At 31.8% G+C, this 21,557-nt stretch overlaps 3 protein-coding genes across 5 annotated transcripts; all 3 read left to right on the top strand.

Annotated features, from left to right (window-relative positions):
- The first annotated feature begins 53 nt into the window (after positions 1–53).
- Positions 54–2,072, top strand: LOC114183854 (vicilin-like seed storage protein At2g28490). Of its 2 annotated transcripts, none has more exons than XM_028071014.2 (5): positions 54–379; positions 528–715; positions 831–905; positions 1,076–1,474; positions 1,571–2,072. In XM_028071014.2, exons 1-5 carry the CDS (start codon positions 82–84, stop codon positions 1,940–1,942), a joined length of 1,332 nt encoding a protein of 443 aa, XP_027926815.1. In that variant the 5' UTR covers positions 54–81; the 3' UTR covers positions 1,943–2,072. The 2 variants fall into 2 exon arrangements, with proteins under 2 accessions (XP_027926815.1, XP_027926814.1); XM_028071013.2 differs by having other exon boundaries at positions 1,037–1,474.
- Positions 2,073–9,631: 7,559 nt separating this feature from the next.
- LOC114183853 (vicilin-like seed storage protein At2g28490) lies at positions 9,632–11,685 on the top strand. Its single transcript, XM_028071012.2, has 5 exons — positions 9,632–9,969; positions 10,108–10,295; positions 10,421–10,495; positions 10,638–11,078; positions 11,175–11,685. Exons 1-5 carry the CDS (start codon positions 9,675–9,677, stop codon positions 11,544–11,546), a joined length of 1,371 nt encoding a protein of 456 aa, XP_027926813.1. The 5' UTR covers positions 9,632–9,674; the 3' UTR covers positions 11,547–11,685.
- A 7,178-nt stretch (positions 11,686–18,863) lies between these two features.
- Positions 18,864–21,308, top strand: PDIL5-1 (PDI-like 5-1). Of its 2 annotated transcripts, none has more exons than XM_028070701.2 (5): positions 18,864–19,112; positions 19,311–19,369; positions 19,476–19,651; positions 20,565–20,667; positions 21,042–21,308. In XM_028070701.2, the coding sequence occupies exons 1-4, from the start codon at positions 18,993–18,995 to the stop codon at positions 20,654–20,656; spliced, it is 447 nt and encodes a 148-aa protein (XP_027926502.1). In that variant the 5' UTR covers positions 18,864–18,992; the 3' UTR covers positions 20,657–20,667; positions 21,042–21,308. The 2 variants fall into 2 exon arrangements, with proteins under 2 accessions (XP_027926502.1, XP_027926503.1); XM_028070702.2 differs by having other exon boundaries at positions 21,033–21,308.
- Positions 21,309–21,557: the final 249 nt, after the last annotated feature.

Below are 21,557 nucleotides of genomic sequence, written 5' to 3'. Positions count from 1 at the left end.
GTGTCTCGTGCCTATCTCTATAAATTCTCTCCCTCAAGCAATCATAATGCATCCAAAACCACTCACTGAAGTTGATTAACAATGGGAAGCAGTGCGACCCTTTTGGTGTTATTGTTCGTTCTTGGTAATGGCGTGGCAGTAACAATGGGGCGGTTCTTGAGAACAGAGGTGGAAGTCATAGAAGAGGATCTTGATGAAGAGTTGTTCTTGATGAAGAAATCGAAGCTCGTGGCCAACACCAGCGTTGGGAAGATTCGAGTGTTTTATGATAGCAGAGTTCCCGAGAGGAGATTGCAGACTGCTATCACTACTATGGAACCAAGGTCCCTTCTGACTCCTCACCTCGTTGCTGCCACTCAAGTCATGTACGTGCGTTCAGGTATCGTTATATATATGCAAGCATGCATGCATTTTAGACTGCATGAAGCTTGAATCTGAGAGCTTCTCAAATTGTGTAATCATTGTGAAGTTGTTTCACTAGATTGGGAATTTGAGAATTTGGAAGTTAAGTTGGTGATTGGTTTCAGGGGAAGCAAAATTGGGATACATATACAAAAACAACCAGAGGCTGACGCAAATGCGTCTGAGGGAGGGAGATGTATACCAAATTCCAGCTGGTTCTGCATTCTATATAGCGAACGAGGAAAGTGATCAAAAGCTTGAAATTATCAGCGGCATTGAACCCTCTCAAGGCTTGCGAGATGATGTTTTCGAGGTACATGGCCTCATAATAATGAAAAGCTTTCTGGCTTTTTATATATAACTTTGAAAAAAAAATATGCAACTGATTTTACTCTGATTAATCTTCCTACTTTATGTGTTGCCTGCAGTCTTTCTATATTGCAGGAGGAGCAAATTCAGGACTTTCTGGATTCAAGGAAGAAATCCTTGAAGCTTCTTTTAACGTAAGTTAAGAACTTTATAATCTAGAGAACATGCACAACAAAAACAACACAAAAAAATTTAATAAAGAATCTAAACTCTGCACACACAACACAACATAACATAAACAATTCTTTGATAAACTCACGTACAGGTATCACAAGAAGAGGTAACAGTCTTAATCAATCAACAGAAGGGAAAGTTTGTGCGTTTGAAAGATTCACAAGCAACAGGCACATGGAGCAAGTTCCTTGAGCTTAAGGAGGAAGAAAAACTGCAACAGCTACGGGAGATGGTGCAGCAAGGACAAGAAAACGAAGAAGTGGAGAAGGAGGATGAGGAATCTGGTGATGATGAAGAAGAGCAGCAACAAACAAGTTTGCCATGGAGGATGCTCTTCAAATCTGTATTCGGAGAAGAAATCAAGAACACGAGGGAGAAGATTACTGAAGACCCCCCTCGCTCTTACAACCTTAATAAGAGAAAACCAGATTTTGAAAACAAATATGGTTGGAGGGTTGCTGTAGATGGCTCTCAGTATCATCCACTCAAAAGTTCAGGCATTGGCATCTATCATGAGTATCTCTCAGCTGTATGTATATTTTGTAACGATGAATTAAGCTTATGAAATGTATTATGAAGAAGAAAACTTTGTTGCAACATATTTTTTTGTTGGTATACATGGCAGGGATCAATGATGGCACCCCGTGTGAATCCAATGGCAACGGAATATGGCATAGTGGTAAATGGTTCAGGTAGGGTTCAAGTTCTGTTTCCAAACGGAAGCAATGCAATGGACACTAACATCACAAAAGGTGATGTGTTCTTCATTCCAAGTAACTTTCCCTACTGCGAAATAGCACACAAGGGTGAATCACTAGAGCTCTTGGGGTTCACCACCTCGGCTCAGAGGAATAGGCCAGTGGTTCTGGTGGGTGCCAGGTCGGTCGTAAGGACCATGGAGGGACCCGAGCTTGCAACTTCGTTTGGGGTGAGTAAAGAGGAGATTAAGCACTTGGTTAGTGCACAACACGAATCTGTGATTCTACCAACTCCGTGACCTGCACCTGCACATGAGGAAGTGGATGCAATTCTAAAGCTTGTAAAGGAATGAAGTGGTTATAATAGTTTGTATTTGGTCCAACTTCCAAAGAAATAAAACTTATTAAACTTGAGACTTGAGAAGATAACTTGTGCTTAAATATTTCACCAAAAGTTCCATTGTTTTTAAAACTCGTTTTTTTTCTTTTACTGAAATAGCGAAATGGGTACTTAAAAAAAAAACTTACGGTAAGTCGTGTTTTAAGAAAATGACTTAAACATTGAATTTGAAAGAAGTTAATTTTCTGAAACGACTTTTGATAATGATTTTCGAAATTAGAATTCGTGTACTCCATACATGATTTTTGTGTAAGGACAATGATATTTTGACTACTAAATTTTGTCAATTTTTTCTTACAACATGATGTTTTATCTTTTAAGTGATTTTGGAAGATTGAGAATGAGAAAAATAAAAAATGAAAAACCGCTTAGAAGATGACATCTAAGATCGTAAGAGAAAGTTGTCAAAATTCAGTTGTCAAAAGATCATTTTCCTTTGTGTAAATATATATAACCAACCTCGAGAAGGAGTTTCAACTTTATGTTTTGCAATCATCTATGATGTACCAACATTTTAATTTGTGTTACGTATCTATCTTCGACAAGTTTGATAAATTTTTGGTATTTAAGTTTATTAACTTCTCTTATTTGTCTATATTTCATGTGTTTTGTGTTATTTCTTAGAAAGTTCGTTAGTGTTATGTGTTTTGTTGAGTTAGGAGTGTTTTTCTTTTCATGGGTTATTGTATAGGAAAATGGAAGACTACAAAGTTGTCTCTTAGGACCATATCGCCCAACCAAAGTTCCATCACTCGCCTAGTGAGCAGAGACATGGCAGTTGCACTACAGTTTAACTGACCTCTCACCACCCAGCGAGAGATAAGGCTCGCCCAGCGAGAAGACAAATTATGGTTGGTTAAGTGTCGAGAATGAAACAAAATGAGTAGTTTTTTGGTGTGGAAACACAGAGAAACTGGCAACTTAAGTCAAAGGCACATTTTGGGACGAAACTACAACAAACTCTTCCATCTACTCATGCAAATTCATCAAATTCGTACGTGCTAGATGATTAGGAGTTGTTAATCTCCATTTTCATTACGACTGGATGTAATTAATTCATACTCTATGTAACTTTTCCTATGCAATATAATTTCTTTCATATTCAATTGTTCTATCTTGATTATTAATGTGTATGATAGGAATATCATGTTATTTGTTGTTACTGAATCATTAGAAAATGAATTGGAACTAGACATGGATATAACACCCAAGAGTTATGTTCTAGGGATAGACATTATCTAGAAATGTGATCTTAATGCAAATTATATGCTAAAATGGCTAAAGAATTAGAGTTTTAACATATGATTTAGAACTTGCTTCTAAGATATTAGAGTAAGTATGCTTCTAACGTGAATGTGAGTATGTAGAAATATATATTGTGTAGCATTACATTAATTTGATTCATGAAGTCCAATCCTAATGAAGCTTTTTACCAAATCACATATTTATTTTTATAATTTTGCATGCTTTTATTTTACTTTTGAATTAAAAATGTTTTTCACAATTGCTAAAATCAGTAAATAATCACAAGTAGAGTAACAAACACAAATCCCTTGAGAAAATGACACTTGGACTACCATTTTACTACTTGGAACGAATCGGTATACTTGTCAATAAGTTAGCAGTATCCGTATCCAATAATTTAGGATACTTTATTGATACTTATCAATGAAATATCTAATATATAAACCAATAATACTTTTATGATGACAATAATTTCTAAATTTCTATGTTGAAAATATTTAAAACATTTGATTTTAATTTGGATTGACACAAGAATAATCATATATTTCTCATGTTTTCAAAAATATTTGTATATTTTTCAATATACATACATTACTAAAAATTGTCATGTTACATAGGATTTTTGTTGCAAATTTGTTAAAAAATTTGGAAAGAAAAGACTTTTTTCTGTGATTTTTTCTAAAAATCTTAATTGACAGATAATTTCTTCGTAAGTAATTATTTTCTATAAAATTATAAAATTCATAAGTATTTCATATAAAATTTGTTGTGGAAAGTGTTTTATACAAAATATTTTACAAAAAAATTGGCAGCAATTTACTGCAAAAAAAAATTCATAACAAAATTTATAAGTATTTCTTACAAAAAAAAACACAAAACAAAATTGGCACATATGAGTTATTTTAGTAGTGATATATCACATGTCATGTCCTATTATTTTCAAAATTAGTGTATTGATGTATCAGAAAGGTTTCGTATTGTCGTATCTGATACACGTATCATATGTGTGCATCATAAGCAATCATAAATCTTCTATACTATGAGAATAAATTTTTGTGTAATATATTTTGAACTGAATTCGTGATAATAACAAACAAATTTTGATTATGTCTTTTGCAATTGAAAGTCATTTTAAGTGCACATGACTTTCTTGAAATAGAGTTTGCACTAAAGTAGACCTCATGATAATTGTGTTTGTAATATATATATATATATATATATATATATATATATATATATATATATATATATATATATATATATTACCTAGTATTCAATTTGAAGGATTTACATTGATTCTAAAGAACAAATAGTTTTTTGGATGTTTTAGAGGAAGTTGACATGGTGTTTGAATTTTCGTAAGCATATATAGTCAATGACGGACCTTAAAAGGCCCGTAGGTGGCCCCTCAAGATTTTTTAAATTATTTTAAAAATATTGTTTTAAAATATTTTATGTTGATTTTTTTATTCTTTTTAGAAAATATAATATTTAATGTTAATAAAAAAATTAAACCTAATAAAAATAATAAAATTTATTGAGATAATCATCCTAAGTTTCTCACGTGTTGTATTTATTTTCTACTCTTGCATCTCTTCTTTTGTTGTTTTTTGTTTTAAAAGTTAGACATAAATTCATCTCCCTCGCTCTGAGTTCTCATTAGAGATGGCAAATAAACCCGTGTCCGTGGGTATCACCCGAACCCGTCCCCGTTTTGACGGGGAATCCCTGCTTTGACTGGGTATGGGTATGGGTATGGGTAATACCCGAAATTTTCAACTGGGGATGAGGATGGGGATGGAGATATATATATACCCGCCCAAATACCCGTCCCCGCTTAAATTACTAAACTATTTATAATTTATTAAATAATCTAAAAAATATATATAAATAAATAATATATTTACACATAAAATATAATATAATATAATATAATATAATATAATATAATATAATATAATATAATATAATATAATATAATATAATATAATATAGTATATATACATATAAATAAAATATACTTTTATATATATATATATATATATATATATATTTACACATATACATGTAATATAATATAATATAATATAATATAATATAATATAATATAATATAATATAATATAATATAATATAATATAATATAATATAATATAATATAATATAATATAATATAATATAATATAATATAATATAATATAATATATATACATAATAATATAATATAATATATATAATATATACGTATAAAACAAATTAATCATTTAACTAGTGAGATCTTTTATAAACAAATTTATAACATTACAAATTTATAAAAATTTAAAAGAAATATATATATATATATATATATATATATATATATATATATATATATATATATATATATATATAAAAGCATAAAATATCTACGCATATACATATAATATATATACATAATAATATAATATATATTATTATATTTATATTATTATATAATATAATATAATATATACTTAAAATAAATATATATCTATAAAAATATATATATATATATATATATATATATATAAACATAAGATATCCACACATATAATATATATACATAGTAATAATAATATAATATATAATATAATATAATATATATAAACAATTATATATATATAAACATAAGATATCCACACATATAATATATATATATACATAGTAATATAATATATAATATAATATAATATAATATATATATATATATATATATATATATATATATATATATAACATATTTCTCATTTTCTTTGTTTTTTGTTATACACTTTGTTTACTCTCTCAATTGTCTGGTTTGTTTTTCAAGATTTAATTTTGAAGGTAATTTTTCTTCTTCTTATTACATAATTTTTACTCTCTGTACATGGTTATGTTCAAATAGGTGTTCCTCAATTTCATTCTATGAAATAATTTTTAGGTTACACATTTGATTATCTTTATTTATTTATTTATTTTCATGAAAATGTTTGACTCTTATTTTGTAGCTCTTCTTTTTGTTACTTTGGTTATACACTTTTTTACTCTCTTTTAATTGTTTGGCTTGTTCTTTAAGGTTTAAGCAGATCTTCAAGGTACTTTTCCTTTTATCATAATCTTAATTATACATTTTTTTTTCCGTTATGTTATGTTCAAATGAATATTCTCAAATTTGGGTCACACATTTAATTATCTTTACTCCTTTATGATAATTTTATTTATTATTTATTTTTTGTTTCATGATAATGTTTAATTCTCAATTTTAAGTGCTCAATTGCATAAATCCTTAATTTAATTCAAGATCAAAAGATGAAGAATCTATGTTTAAATTTGAATTATTATTAATTTAATTTTGTTATTTGTGCTATTTCGTGGTATAATATAAATTTTTAATAGTATAAAAAATATTTGAAATATTTTTAAACTTGATTATTGGTTTTTCTTTTATATTTTGTTAAAAAAGAAATTAACCTTTTTACTTTGTTTAATTTTTTTTTGTTACGTATGTTAGTTTCTAGAGAAAATGAGCACAGGAGATCAAGATTTGCAGGTACCAAGTCCACCACAGTGTTCACAACAACCAACTCCCTTTCAAAGTTCCAAAAATGACAGTCAATCTCCATTGAATCCATCTACGCAAACACCTTCAGAAGTTCATGATGAAATACATTCAACAACACAAGTAGAGCCTGAGAAAGGGAAATTGAAAAGTGTTGTGTGGGAACACTTTGAAAAGATAAAAGTTGATGGAAAATACAAAGCTAAATGTAACTATTGCAAGAAAAGAGTATGTTATTTTAATATTGAATATTTGACATCATGAAAATCAAAAAGAGTATGTTATTTTAATATTGAATATTTTGATAGTATCATGATTCCGTTGGTGTGATTTTTAAATTTTTTTTATAAAAAATATTTAATTGATATATGGAACAATAAAAAAATGGGTATGGGTATGGGTATAAGAAAATACCCGTTACCCGGTGGGGATGGGGATGGGTCAAAAGTTGTATACCCGTTGGGTTTGGGGATGGGGATGGGGATGAATTTTTATTATGGGGATGGGGATGGGATCATGATACCCGTACCCGCCCCGCCCCGTTGCCATCCCTAGTTCTCATCCATTATCTTTTAAGATAAAAAAGGTAACTCTCATCTCTTGATAGAAAAATATTAGTTTGATATTTAGTTTTCTTTTCATCTTATGTGTTTTTTGTATATATATTTTTATTAATATAAAAAGAAAAGTTATATACTATATGCCTTTTGTACATAACTAATATTTATTTTTTGTTTTAAAAGTTAAACATAAATTCATTCTCCTCTCTTTCAGTTCTCTTTTAAGATAAAAAAAGGTAACTCATTTCTCTTGATAGGAAAATATTAGTTTGATTTAGTTTTTTTTTTTCATTTTGAGTTTTTTGTATATTTATTTTTTTATGAGCATAAAAAGAAAATTTATGTAATATATACTTTTTCATAATCATATCTTAAATGTGACTTGATTATCATATCTTTTTGTAGTAATTACATATCTCAATTTTTGATTATATTGTAATAAATTATTTTTTAGTCTTAAATTTTCTTTCAATAGGTATATGGATGAAGAATAAAATAATAGATTCATTCTTTTAAGTGATAAAAGGAAAGATACCCTTGAAGATGAAAACAATACAAATTTACTTCTTCACCTATTTTCAAGTATGATATCAAGAATTCAAGTGTTGAATTAGAGAACCATCTCTTAAGATTCGTAGAATTAAGAATTATAAGTGGAAAGTTTCATATTAATTATTTTGAATTATAGACGTAATGTTTCATATTAATTCTTTTGAGCTTATTATAAGAAAATTTTCTCAAATATGGAATTATCCAAAAGAAAGAGATAAAATTAGAAAAACTTATTTAAAATGAATTTCATATAAAATGAAATTTCAAAACTATAATTTTTTTAAGGAAAACATACAAGGATTTCAATACTAAATTTTATATACTTTTTTTTATATTAATAATAATAATTAAATATATAAAATTTGAGTATATTATTTTGGTCCCTTTAAACTTTTTGATCAAGATTTGTCACTGTATATAGTTCAAAGTTTTTCATATTTTTGTAAAAGAAATCATTGTGTTATTAATTTAACTTTGATTTATATAAAACAATATAATTGATTTAATGTTTTAGCTATATATATATATATATATTTTATAATAGATATATTTTGTTTAAATTTGGTATATTTGCATATTCAAATATTTATTGGAGATTTTCCTTGTATATATTTAACACAGGTATAAAATAATCAAATGGTAGCATGTGAAAAGAATTAGGACTGAATTAACAAAATCAAACAAAAATTAAAATCAAATATGTAATTTAACCTATAATATTATAAGTGATAAGATTACGGTGTCATTATTTAACAAAACTTAACATCAATAATCAACATGATATAATATTATAGATTGATGATTGGTGGTATAATTTATTTTATTTTATATATAACTAATTAAAAATATAAGAGTTTTAGTGAAATTTATACAATTTAATTTGATTCCTCTTCTTTATAAAATATAATGAATTTTTTTTCTTTGATAAATACTTGATAAGAAAATAATCAAACACAATCCAGATCGTGACATTACTTTATTAAGAATTATAATTTTAAAATTATTGTATCAAAATAATTATAGACTCCAAAAAGTTGACTAGCTATGCGTAATCATCAAACCAGAGAAAGACCTATGTTTGGGGGGAAAAGGATTTTTTTCTCGAAATAAATAAACAAGGGCTTAACCACCCCCCATTATTGGCCCAAAACTTTGATAAATTTTTTCAACACCCATACTTTCCTTTTTGCACACGTAACAAAAGATCAAATTATAATTATCCATATTTATATTCTGCATGTCTAATTAAAAACAATCAGAATGATCATATTTATATACATGATTGGCCTAATATTCTCTAATTAAACAAATATTTCCCTATCTGCATTAAATGTCATAATAATTTTCCTCAACAACACTTACACATCATAAAATAAAGAGAATATTAAAAGAAGAATTTTATCAATTTGTATTGCTTCATGTAACTTGAGATCCATTTCAATATTTTAATATGGAAGGCCTGTTAAAAGCAGAGATTTTCAAGCATAGACTATGTTTGTCCTTGATCGAATTTTTTTCTCAACTGAAACATACGTCTACTATATATATATATATATATATATATATATATATATATATATATATACCTAATACATGGTCAGAAAATTCATTCATACCCTACATGGCTGACACGTGTCTCGTGCCTATCTCTCTCTCTATAAATTCTCTTCATCAAGCAATCACAATGCATCCAAAACCACTCACTGAGGTTGATTAACAATGGGAAGCAGTACGACCCTTTTGGTGTTATTGTTCGTTCTTGGTAATGGCGTGGCAGTAACAATGGGGCGGTTCTTGAGAACAGAGGTGGAAGTCATAGAAGAGGATCTTGATGAAGAGTTGTTCTTGGTGAAGGAATCGAAGCTCGTGGCCAACACCAGCGCTGGGAAGATGGTAGTGTTTTATGATAGGAGAGTTCCCGAGAGATTGCAGATTGCTACCACTACTATGGAACCAAGGTCCCTTATGATTCATCGCTTCCTTGCTGCCACTAATGTCATGTACGTGGTTTCAGGTATCGTTTTATATGCTTGCATGCATGCATTTTAGACTGCATGAAACTTGAATCTAAGAGCTTCTCAAATTGTGTAATCATTTGGAAGTTGTTTTGGGAATTTGAGAATTTGGAAGTTGAGTTGGTGATTGGTTTCAGGGGAAGCAAATTTGGGATACATAGACCAAAACAACCAGAGGCTGACGCAAATTCGTCTGAGGGAGGGAGATGTATACCAAATTCCAGCTGGTTCTGCATTCTATATAGCGAACGAGGAAAGTGATCAAAAGCTTGAAATTATCAGCGGCATTGAACCCTCTCAAGGCTTGGGAGATGATGTTTTCCAAGTACATGGCCGCATAATAATAAAAAGCTTTCTGGTTTTTTATATATTTATAACTTTGAAAGAAAATAAAAAGTATGCAACTGATTTTACTCTGATTAATCTTCCTACTTTATGTGTTGCCTGCAGTCTTTCTATATTGGAGGAAGAGCAAATTCAGGACTTTCTGGATTCAAGAAAGAAATCCTTGAAGCTGCTTTTAACGTAAGTTAAGAACTTTATTGGTTACCAAACAATTTAGAGAACATGCACAACAAAAATAACAAAAAAAATTTAATAAAGAATCTAAACTCTGCACACACAACACAACATAACATAAACAATTCTTTGATAAACTCACGTATAGGTATCACAAGAAGAGTTGGGAACATTCTTCACCGGCCAAAAGATGGGAGTGATTGTGCCTTTGCAAGGTTCACATGCCACAGGCAAATGGAGCAAGTTCCTTGAGCTTAAGGAGGAAGAAAAACTGCAACAGCTACGGGAGATGGTGCAGCAAGGACAAGAAAACGAAGAAGTGGAGAAGGAGGATGAGGAATCTGGTGATGATGAAGAAGAGCAGCAACAAACAAGTTTGCCATGGAGGATGCTCTTCAAATCTGTATTCGGAGAAGAAATCAAGAACACGAGGGAGAAGATTACTGAAGACCCCCCTCGCTCTTACAACCTTAATAAGAGAAAACCAGATTTTGAAAACAAATATGGTTGGAGGGTTGCTGTAGATGGCTCTCAGTATCATCCACTCAAAAGTTCAGGCATTGGCATCTATCATGAGTATCTCTCAGCTGTATGTATATTTTGTAACGATGAATTAAGCTTATGAAATGTATTATGAAGAAGAAAACTTTGTTGCAACATATTTTTTTGTTGGTATACATGGCAGGGATCAATGATGGCACCCCGTGTGAATCCAATGGCAACGGAATATGGCATAGTGGTAAATGGTTCAGGTAGGGTTCAAGTTCTGTTTCCAAACGGAAGCAATGCAATGGACACTAACATCACAAAAGGTGATGTGTTCTTCATTCCAAGTAACTTTCCCTACTGCGAAATAGCACACAAGGGTGAATCACTAGAGCTCTTGGGGTTCACCACCTCGGCTCAGAGGAATAGGCCAGTGGTTCTGGTGGGTGCCAGGTCGGTCGTAAGGACCATGGAGGGACCCGAGCTTGCAACTTCGTTTGGGGTGAGTAAAGAGGAGATTAAGCACTTGGTTAGTGCACAACACGAATCTGTGATTCTACCAACTCCGTGACCTGCACCTGCACATGAGGAAGTGGATGCAATTCTAAAGCTTGTAAAGGAATGAAGTGGTTATAATAGTTTGTATTTGGTCCAACTTCCAAAGAAATAAAACTTACGGAAATGATATTTGAACATAAATTTTAAACTCATTTTTTACATGGGTGATGTGGCAGACTTTTTTTATTTTTAATTTATTTTTTTAAATGAAACCTAAGCCATTGTCATGTGTGCGGAAGTTACTCTGAAAATTCTTTTTGCCAAAACGAAATCAGACATGGAGAGAGAAAGTTGAGTGTTGGTGAGACAGGGAGAGAGAAAGGCGTTGCAGAGTGGAGCGTGAGAAAGTCGGAGGAGAGGCGGTCAAAGTGTTATTTGTGCGACAGAGGGAGAGAAACGCGTTGCAGACAGAGAGAGAGGCGGAGAAAGTGTTGTTTGTGCGAAAGAGGGAGAGAAATGGGATTATCTTATTTAAGATGTCTTTAGGTTGTTCTTTAGATGTTGTTAAGTGCATTTTATGTTGAAGTTTGTATGGTAAAGCAAAAGCACCACCAACACTGTTCTGTTCTGTATGTGATGTTATTCAAGTTATTAACTGCTCCAATTTGCTTCATATTGGTTTCTAAAAACCATTTCAAAATGCTGGAAAAAACCTCCGCTCCCAGAGGTGGGGAGTGGTCTGTAATTGTATGGGGAGTGGTGGCAAAGATGTTGGTCTTCAGAACTTCGTAAAAAAAAAAAAACGAACACCCAGCATAAGGTCAACAACAACATCACCTCAGACACATGCAAATAAAATGAAATTAAAGTGAGTAAGGGCTAACATGGGCTTTGTCTTCCTTGCTTGGAGGCATAGGCAAATAAAAAAAATCAAACAACCACTCCAGATGTGGGGAGTAGTACCAAATTATATGGGGAGTAGTGGCAAAGATTTTGGTCTTCAACATTTCGTAAAAAATATTCTAACACCCAGCATAAGGTCAACAACAACATCACCTTACATACATGCACATAAAATTATATTAAAGTGAGTAAGGGCTGACATGGGCTTTCTCTTCCTTGCTTGGGGGCATAGGCAAATAAAAAAATCAAACAACTACTCCCAGATGTGGGGAGTAGTACCAAATTATATGGGGAGTAGTGGCAAAGATTTTGGTCTTCAGCATTTCGTAAAAAATATTCTAACACCCAGCATAAGGTCAACAACAACATCACCTCACATACATGCACATAAAATTAAATTAAAGTGAGTAAGGGCTGACATGGGCTTTGTCTTCCTTGCTTGGAGACATAGGCAAATAAAAAAATCAAACAACCCCTCCCAGATGTGGGGAGTAGTCGCAAATTATATGGGGAGTAGTGACAAAGATTTTGGTCTTTAGCATTTCGTAAAAAATATTCTAACACCCAGCATAAGGTCAACAACAACATCAACTCACATACATGCACATAAAATTAAATTAAAGTGAGTAAGGGCTGACATGGGCTTTGTCTTCCTTGCTTGGAGGCATAGGCAAATAAAGAAATTAAACAACCCCTCCTAGATGTGAGGAGTAGTCGCAAATTATATGGGGAGTAGTGGCTAATATTTTGGTATTCATATTTTGGCTAATATTTTATGAATTGGTTGTTATGATTATTTGTTTATGAGAAGGTATTTTACGAAATTATGAAGACCAAAATTTGTGTCACTACTCCCCATATAATTTGCTATTACTCCCCACATCTGGGAGGGGTTGTTTGATTTTTTTATTTGCCTATGCCTCCAAGCAAGGAAGACAAAGCCCATGTCAGCCCTTACGCACTTTAATTTAATTTTATGTGCATGTATGTGAGGTGATGTTGTTGTTGACCTTATGCTGGGTGTTAGAATATTTTTTACGAAATGCTGAAGACCAAAATCTTTGCCACTACTCCCCATATAATTTTGTACTACTCCCCACATCTGGGAGTGGTTGTTTGATTTTTTTATTTGCCTATGCCCCCAAGCAAGGAAGAGAAAGCCCATGTCAGCCCTTACTCACTTCTTTAATATAATTTTATGTGCATGTATGTGAGGTGATGTTGTTGTTGACCTTATGCTGGGTGTTAGAATATTTTTTACGAAATGCTGAAGACCAAAATCTTTGCCACTACTCCCCATATAATTTGGTACTACACCCCACATCTGGGAGTGGTTGTTTGATTTTTTTTATTTGCCTATGCCTCCAAGCAAGGAAGACAAAGCCCATGTTAGCCCTTACTCACTTTAATTTCATTTTATTTGCATGTGTGTGAGGTGATGTTGTTGTTGACCTTATGCTGGGTGTTCGGTTTTTTTTTACGAAGTTCTGAAGACCAAAATCTTTGCCACCACTCCCCATACAATTACAGACCACTCCCCACCTCTGGGAGCGGGGTTTTTTCCAGCATTTTGAAATGGTTTTTAGAAACCAATATGAAGCAAATTGGAGCAGTTAATAACTTGAATAACATTACATACATAACAGTGTTGGTGGTGCTTCTGCTTTACCATACAAACTTCAACATAAAATGCACTTAACAACATCTAAAGAACAACCTAAAGACATCTTAAATAAGATAACCCCATTTCTCTCCCTCTGTCGCACAAACAACACTTTCTCCGCCTCTCTCTCTGTCTGTAACGCGTTTCTCTCCTTCTGTCGCACTAACGACCGCCTCTCCTCCGACTTTCCCACGCTCCACTCTGCAACGCCTTTCTCTCTCCCTGTCTCACCAACACTCAACTTTCTCTCTCCACGTCTGATTTCGTTTTGGTAAAAAGGATTTTCAGGGTAACTTCCGCACACGTGACAATGGCTTAGATTTCATTTAAAAGAAATAAATTAAAAATAAAAAAAAGCCTGCCACGTCACCCATGTCAAGAATGAGTTCAAAATTTATGTTCAAATATCATTTTCGTAAAACTTAATAAACTTGAGACTTAAGAATATAACTTGCTTAAATATTTCATCAAAAGTTCCATTGTTCTTAACACTCGGCTTTTTCACTGAAATAGCGAAATGGGTACTTTAAAAGAAATGGAAAATGATTAGTTAACTACTTTTTCTTACAACTTCTCTTACCACCTAATGTGGATTCATCTTGTGCATTTTAATTTTAACTTTTAATATACTTTTAAGCTATTGAAGTGTTAGAGGAAATAAAAAAGAGAAATGATAGGTTGACACCCACATTTGACCACTTTCTTTACCACCTTCATAGGTTACAAGTTAATTTGTCTTGAGTTACAAGTTATTTTTAAGGTGGTAAAAAAAGTGGTCAAATGTGGGTGTCAACCTATCATTTCTCAATAAAAAAGTGCATTCGGCGCGTGGGTGATCTTTTGGACAGAAAATCCCCATTCTATTAGGCTTTCTAGAAGCTGCCATTTTCGGAACCCATTTCTTTGCACCCACCAAGTTTCCTAGAAGCTTCACACAGAACCCATTTTCCCTTCTTCTTTGAACATTGTCACCCATAAGGTAAGAAAATAAAGCCCCTTCCCTTCTAATCTGCACATTGCAACCCATAAAGCTAGCAAACGAAACCCCTTTTGTTGTACTCGTTACATTGCAAACCATAACCCTTTCTAGCCCTTTCTCCCCTTCTTTTCTTTGGACTGAATTTTGCAAGCCCTAAACAAAGGGTTTTGGTCGTAACTTTTGTCCGTCCAATGCACAAGACATTGGGGGTTTTGCGGAGATGAATGTTGTTATTGATTTACTTCGTCACCTAAGCTTAGGTTGTAAGATAAGTTTTAAAATGTTACAAGCTAATTTTTTCCCAAATAAACATGCACTTGGTTTAGAACAGATGGGATGGGGTCTGGTATTGGTGTGCATAGTTGGGGTCCAACCTTTTAGTAAGGGGGAGAATTGTGTGTTCTTATGTAATTCCAAAATCTGTCAATTTTAATTTGTGCAAAAACTCTTTCGTGGGTTACACCTTAATTGCTCTTGGGTTGCAAGATAAATTTAAAAATGTTGCAGGCTAGTTTTTACCCAAATGAACTTACACCCAGTTTTGAAGAAATGGAACGGGGTCTGGCATTTGTGTGCACAGCTCGGGTCCACCCTTTTAGTAAGGGAGAGAATTGTGTGTTCTCATGCACTTCCAGAATTTGTCAATTTTATTTTGTGCAAAAACTCCTTTGTAACTTAGGTTGCAACATAAGTTTAAAAATGTTGCAGACTAGTTTTTTTCCCTAAATGAACTTACACCTAGTTTAGAAGAAGTGGGATAGAGTCTAGTATTGGTGTGCACAATTGGTGTCCACCCTTTTAGTAAGGGAGAAAATTGTGTGTTCTTATGCACTTCCAAAATCTGTCAATTTTACTTTGTGCAAAACTCCTTTATGGGTTACACCTTAATTGTTGTTGGGTTGCAAGATAAGTTTAAAAATGTTGCAGACTAGTTTTTCCTTAAATGAACTTACACTTGGTTTAGAAGAAGTGGAATGGGGTCTAGTATTGATATGCACAATTGGGGTCCACCTTTTTAGTAAGGGAAAAAAATTATGTGTTCTCATTCACTTTCAAAATCTGTCAATTTTATTTTGTGCAAAAACTCATTCGTAGGTTACACCTTAATTATTCTTGGATTGCAACATAAGTTTAAAAATGTTGCAGGCTAGTTTTTCCCTAAATGAACTTACACATGGTTTAGAAGAAGTGGGATAGAGTCTGGTATTGGTGTGCACAACTAGTGTCCGCCCTTTTAGTAAGGGAGAAAATTGTGTGTTCTCATGCACTTCCAAAATCTGTCAATTTTACTTTGTGCAAAAACTCCTTCGTGGGTTACACCTTAATTGCTTTTGGGTTATAGATAAATTTAAGAATGTTGCAAACTATTTTTTTCCCAAAGGAACTTACACTTGGTTTATAATAAGTGGAATTGGGTCTGGTATTTGTGTGCCCAGTTGAAGTCCACCCTTTTAGTAGGGAAGAGATTTGTGTGTTCTTATGCAATTCCAATATTTGTCAACTTTTTTTATGCAAAAACTCCTTCATGGGTTACATCATAATTGCGCTTGGGTTGCAAGATAAGTTTAAAAATGTTGCAGGTTAGTTTTTTTCCAAATCAACTTACACCTGGTTTAGAAGAAGTGGGATTAGGTTTGGTATTGGTGTGCACAACTAGGTTTGGTATTGCGTGTTCTCATGACTTCTAAAATTTGTCAACTTTATTATGTGCAAAATCTCCTTCGTTTAAAAATGGGAGGGACTTCATTCACTAGCTTTATGGGTTGCAGTGTGTAGAGTAGGGAAAGGGTTTCGTTTTCTTACCTTATGGTTGGCAATGTTCACCGAAGAATGAAAAAATGGGTTCAATGAGACTTGGTGGGTGCGAAAAAATGAGGTCCCAAAAATGGCAATGGAAAAATGGGTTCTAAGAGAATGGGAATTTTCTGCCCGAAAGATTACTCACGCGCGAAATGGACTTTTTTTATTTCCTCTGACACTTCTACAGCTTAAAAGTTAGTTAAAATTTAAAATTAAAATGCAAAAGTTCAACCCACGTTAAGTGGTAAGAGAATCCACGTTAAGTGGTAAGAGAATTGATAAGAAAAAGTAGTTAACTAATCATTTTTCAAAAAAAATAATGTAAGTCATGTTTTTAGAAAAGGAGTTCAACATTAAATTTGAGAGAAGTTATTTGTCTGAAAATGACTTTTGATAATGATTTTTGAAATTAGAAATCGGATACTTCATGAATTTTGTTTTAATATAAGTAACCAAGGTTGTGTGACTCGAGAACGAGTTTCAATTTTATGTTTTGCAATCATAAATTGTCTATAATAAGAATGACTTTTGTGTAAATTATTTTGAACGAAGTCGTGATAATATCAAACGAATTGTGATGGTGTACTTTGTAATTGAAAGTCATTGTAATTGTCCATGACTTTCTTGAAATACAATTTGTATTGAAGTCATACCCCATCATAACGATTTTGTGTTTGTAAATATATATATATATATATATATATATATATATATATATATATATATATATATATATATATATTTTACTTACCATTCAATTGGAAGGATTTACATCGACTTAAAGCACAAATAAATTTTGGGTGTACAATAGGAAGTTCACATTGGTACTTGCATTTCTATGAGGATACATTTCATAATTTTTCATATTTTTAACAAAACAAAAAAAAAAATGTGTTGTTAAATTAGTTATTTTAATTTTAATTCATATATAGTTTAATATTCTACCTTCGTATATTTATTTATATTTTTTTTTCATAACAAATATATTTTGTCTAAGTTTCGTAAGTACTGTCATTAAAATATTTGAATGTTCAAATATTTATTGGAAATTGTTTATTATATATATATATATAAAAACGTGAGTCTGAAATAATCAATATATATAAATGTTTCATGTTTCTTCTTCCATTCATTCATGATTCTAGAAACTTGTTTCCCATGATAATATGACCAATCTTGATCAAATTCATTAACTATATCACCAATCTAATAAAATTAACAAAAAGAAAAATCATCTACTAAGTATAATATTAAAATAATATTATTAAGGAATAAAAAGTTTAGTATTAGGTGGGTATAATTAGATGACCATAAATAGAATTGTTTTTGTGGCATCACACTAAAACTTCATACAATACTCAAATCTCACTTCTTAACCATAAAATAAGAGGGAAATAATTGAAATAACTTTCGTATGATTTATTGTGAAATTTGATGAGAAATGATAACTTAATCATCTCAATTTATAGAACCATAACTTTAATGATTTTGCTTAATTTATACCCATCGATCTCATTTTTTTGCCCATTTTAACTCACTATTAAAAGTCACTTCTCATAACATTCATAATTATTCACTTGTAATCCATATTCACACCAAATTAAATTTCTCCAAACTATCCCACCAAATTAAATTATTTGAAACTACCACACCAAAAATCATCTAATATTAATTAGAAAACATACATTTCTTATAATACAAGATTAAATATGTTTTTATTCTGCTCATTTTTATGAAATTGAATTTCTTCCATTTCTCAAACATTCAATCATTTTTTCAAATTTTACTAATGAATGAATTTATTAAATTTTATTTAAAAAAACTTAATAATAACCTTAAAAATATATATTATCCTTTTTCCCCTCAATTTCTAATTTTTTTTAATATATATTTATTACATAAAAGATATATTGCACAAATACCTATATGTACATATACACGAGTTTAGAATATTTTAATCCAATAAAAACATACTCTTTTAATTTCAACTTCTATTATTTCGAAATGTTACAGTTTTCTTTATAAATTGAATTTTAAGGATTTACATCCATTCTAGAGAGTGTAGACGAAGAAGATATATGAAGCACGCGCATAGCACGTGGCTGAAAGATCTGCAGACAAACATTTGGAGGCGGTGGAGAAGAAAGGAGTAGGGTTGATCAGAGACGACGACCATGGCTATCAGAACTCACACTCATACTCAAACTGCAATAACCTTTCTCATTTTCTTCTCTTTCTTTCTTCGTACTCAATCCGAGGTTATAACCTTAACCTCTGATACATTTAACGATAAGGTACGCCCCCAATTTCAAAAATTGCACTGTCGAGGGTTTTTTTTTTTTTTTTTTTGGTTTTCGTTTGTAAGATCACAATAATTTTCTGTCGCAGCTAGTTCAAGTTGTTTAATTAGGGGTTAGATTGCGTGCAAAATAGCACTGATGTAGAAATGTGTACGATCTCATTTCTCAATTACTTTTTTTGTTTATGTCTAGATCAAGGAGAAGGATACTGCGTGGTTTGTGAAATTTTGTGTCCCCTGGTGCAAGCATTGGTGATTAATTATTTTCTATACTGCAATAGCCTACACTTGATGCTTACTGAACCTGCTGGTATTGTTGTTGTTTGCTAACTTTTCACATAATGGTAATTGTTGCCAGCAAAAACCTGGGCTCGTTGTGGGATGATTTGGGAAAGACAATGGAAGGAGAAGATGAAATAGAGGTTGGGGAAGTCGATTGCGGCATGGAGAAAACAGTCTGTTCCAAAGTTGATATTCATTCGTATCCTACCTTTAAGGTTTTCTATGATGGTGAAGAAGTAGCAAGATATCAAGGTAATTCGATTTTTTTTCACCCCTTGTCAAATGAGACTTTATGGATTCTGCTCTGTTAATTCCCCTGTATTCTTCACCTCAATTCACGGCCCCAAGTTTAGGCTTTTTCTTTTAATGACCATCAATGACCAATTATGATTCGTGACTAGTTTATGTTTTAGTGTGTTACATGCCTTGTTTTCTTGTGTATAACTTGCCTTGGATTAGGATAAAAATAGTGGAATTCTTTTGGGTTTCTTACTTGTCAAGTTTGGAAAACCAAACAAGGGATCAACTCAGTCATTGCTCTATACAATCAATCTTTCTGTGCACGTCTTGAATGTGAAAAGTTAAGCCAATACGATTGTTCTAACTCCTAACCATTGCATATCTCTTCTGCCCACGAATGAATGTTCAAAGTGGCACCTTTCACTTGTGTTAAGTAATGATGATGATCTAATGAGTTTGGTAGTTGTCAGAAGGTTGTGGTTTATGCATCTATAGCAATAACATAGGGTATCATGTATCCTCACAGCATGTGTATCTTAATATCTTAATATCCTATCATTAAGTTCAGTGATTCAAAGCTTTTCTACTGTAGTTTTTCCCCATCACATTTAGCAGTTATTCAAGTCACTGGTACTTAGCGATACAGAATTCTGCAACGTGCGAACTACCTTATAGCAGTGGATTTAAGAATTTTTATGATTTATTTTCATTTTATTTAATCAACCCTGAAGGAAGAAATATTTTCTTTAATTTGCAAATTGTGGTATTTTTTTTTCACTGTTAGGTTATTTTAGGGCCTATTCCTTTGAGTTTTATATGATTTATTTACATGAAACATGTATTAGCTACTCTTTCCGAACCAAACCTACTATGAGAAGTGGTAGTTCATAAATCTAATCTTATTATTTGCTTTGCAATCGGTCAGGTACAAGGGATGTTGAATCAATGAAAACCTTTGTTTTGGAAGAAGCTGAAAAGGCAGCAGCAAAAGCACTTGACAGCGATAAAGAATTATAACAACTTTTGAGGTATGCTATTACCATGACAGCCACCCCCTGTGCCTTTATCTTCTATCCTCTCAATGTAGTGGTGTAATAATAGTGCCTAAGGAAGCACAGTGTCAAATCAATGTGTTTGATAGCCATCTTTCTTTGTATTTAGCTTCTAATACTTATTTTTGGGAGAGCTGCAAGTTAGGATATTTTTTGTGAATTAGTTATCTGTTTAGGATGAATTAACTTGAAGAATGGTTAATTAAGTCAACTTATGAACTATTTCATCAATCTTTTGGTAATCATCTTAAATTAGAAATGAACTTCCCCTCAATCTAAATTATAATTCTTCCATCAAATTTTCATATACTTGTATATGGCCTGCCAATGATTCATTGTAGTTTCTTCAGGCGTAGTCATCATCTGGATTGCAACTAGCTCTTCACTGTAGGTGGTGCACTTCCCTGATTAGTAATCACCTTCAGGTTCAGGCTGAGACATTCATTTTTCTATGTTCTGATCAGCGTTTGTTTGTTTCACCTAGCAGCTGTAACTAATTCCGTACACTACCACAATTTCTTTCTTTTATACTTCACAATTTTCATTTTTAGGTTTTTTTATACTCTAAAAAGCTGATAGTGACTTATCAATGTTAAAAGTTCCATTCGATACTATAATTGTTAATCTTTAATCAGGAATTATACGTTAGGTTCAGGATTTGTTAATATATATCATTCAATCTTTTGAATGATATGCTCTATTTTTTTTGTGAGATTATACCATCCCACTAGCCTATATGGCCTTCTTATGTGCAAATTAAAATATGTTGTAGAGATGTGTTGATTGACAGACAGTGCATGCACTTTTATTGGTGGCACAGAACAACTCAATGGATTTTGCTCTAGTATAACCCCTTAAAGTAAGTT

The sequence above is a fragment of the Vigna unguiculata genome, chromosome 5 (genome assembly GCF_037176805.1).
Source record: "Vigna unguiculata cultivar grain cowpea cultivar isolate G323 ecotype 2 chromosome 5, ASM3717680v1, whole genome shotgun sequence".
Taxonomy (NCBI): domain Eukaryota; kingdom Viridiplantae; phylum Streptophyta; class Magnoliopsida; order Fabales; family Fabaceae; genus Vigna; species Vigna unguiculata.
This window is presented reverse-complemented; position numbering and strand designations above follow the sequence as displayed.

Excerpts from the sequence above, each read along its gene's own strand:
- LOC114183854 (XM_028071013.2), top strand. The coding sequence starts at position 82 with ATGGGAAGCAGTGCGACCCTTTTGGTGTTATTGTTCGTTCTTGGTAAT. Across the intron at positions 906-1,036 it reads TCCTTGAAGCTTCTTTTAAC|GTATCACAAGAAGAGGTAAC; the intron begins GTAAGTTAAGAA and ends ACTCACGTACAG. Across the intron at positions 1,475-1,570 it reads ATCATGAGTATCTCTCAGCT|GGATCAATGATGGCACCCCG; the intron begins GTATGTATATTT and ends TATACATGGCAG.
- LOC114183853 (XM_028071012.2), top strand. The coding sequence starts at position 9,675 with ATGGGAAGCAGTACGACCCTTTTGGTGTTATTGTTCGTTCTTGGTAAT. Across the intron at positions 9,970-10,107 it reads TGTCATGTACGTGGTTTCAG|GGGAAGCAAATTTGGGATAC; the intron begins GTATCGTTTTAT and ends GATTGGTTTCAG. Across the intron at positions 10,496-10,637 it reads TCCTTGAAGCTGCTTTTAAC|GTATCACAAGAAGAGTTGGG; the intron begins GTAAGTTAAGAA and ends ACTCACGTATAG.
- PDIL5-1 (XM_028070701.2), top strand. The coding sequence starts at position 18,993 with ATGGCTATCAGAACTCACACTCATACTCAAACTGCAATAACCTTTCTC. Across the intron at positions 19,113-19,310 it reads CTGATACATTTAACGATAAG|ATCAAGGAGAAGGATACTGC; the intron begins GTACGCCCCCAA and ends GTTTATGTCTAG. Across the intron at positions 19,370-19,475 it reads GTCCCCTGGTGCAAGCATTG|CAAAAACCTGGGCTCGTTGT; the intron begins GTGATTAATTAT and ends AATTGTTGCCAG.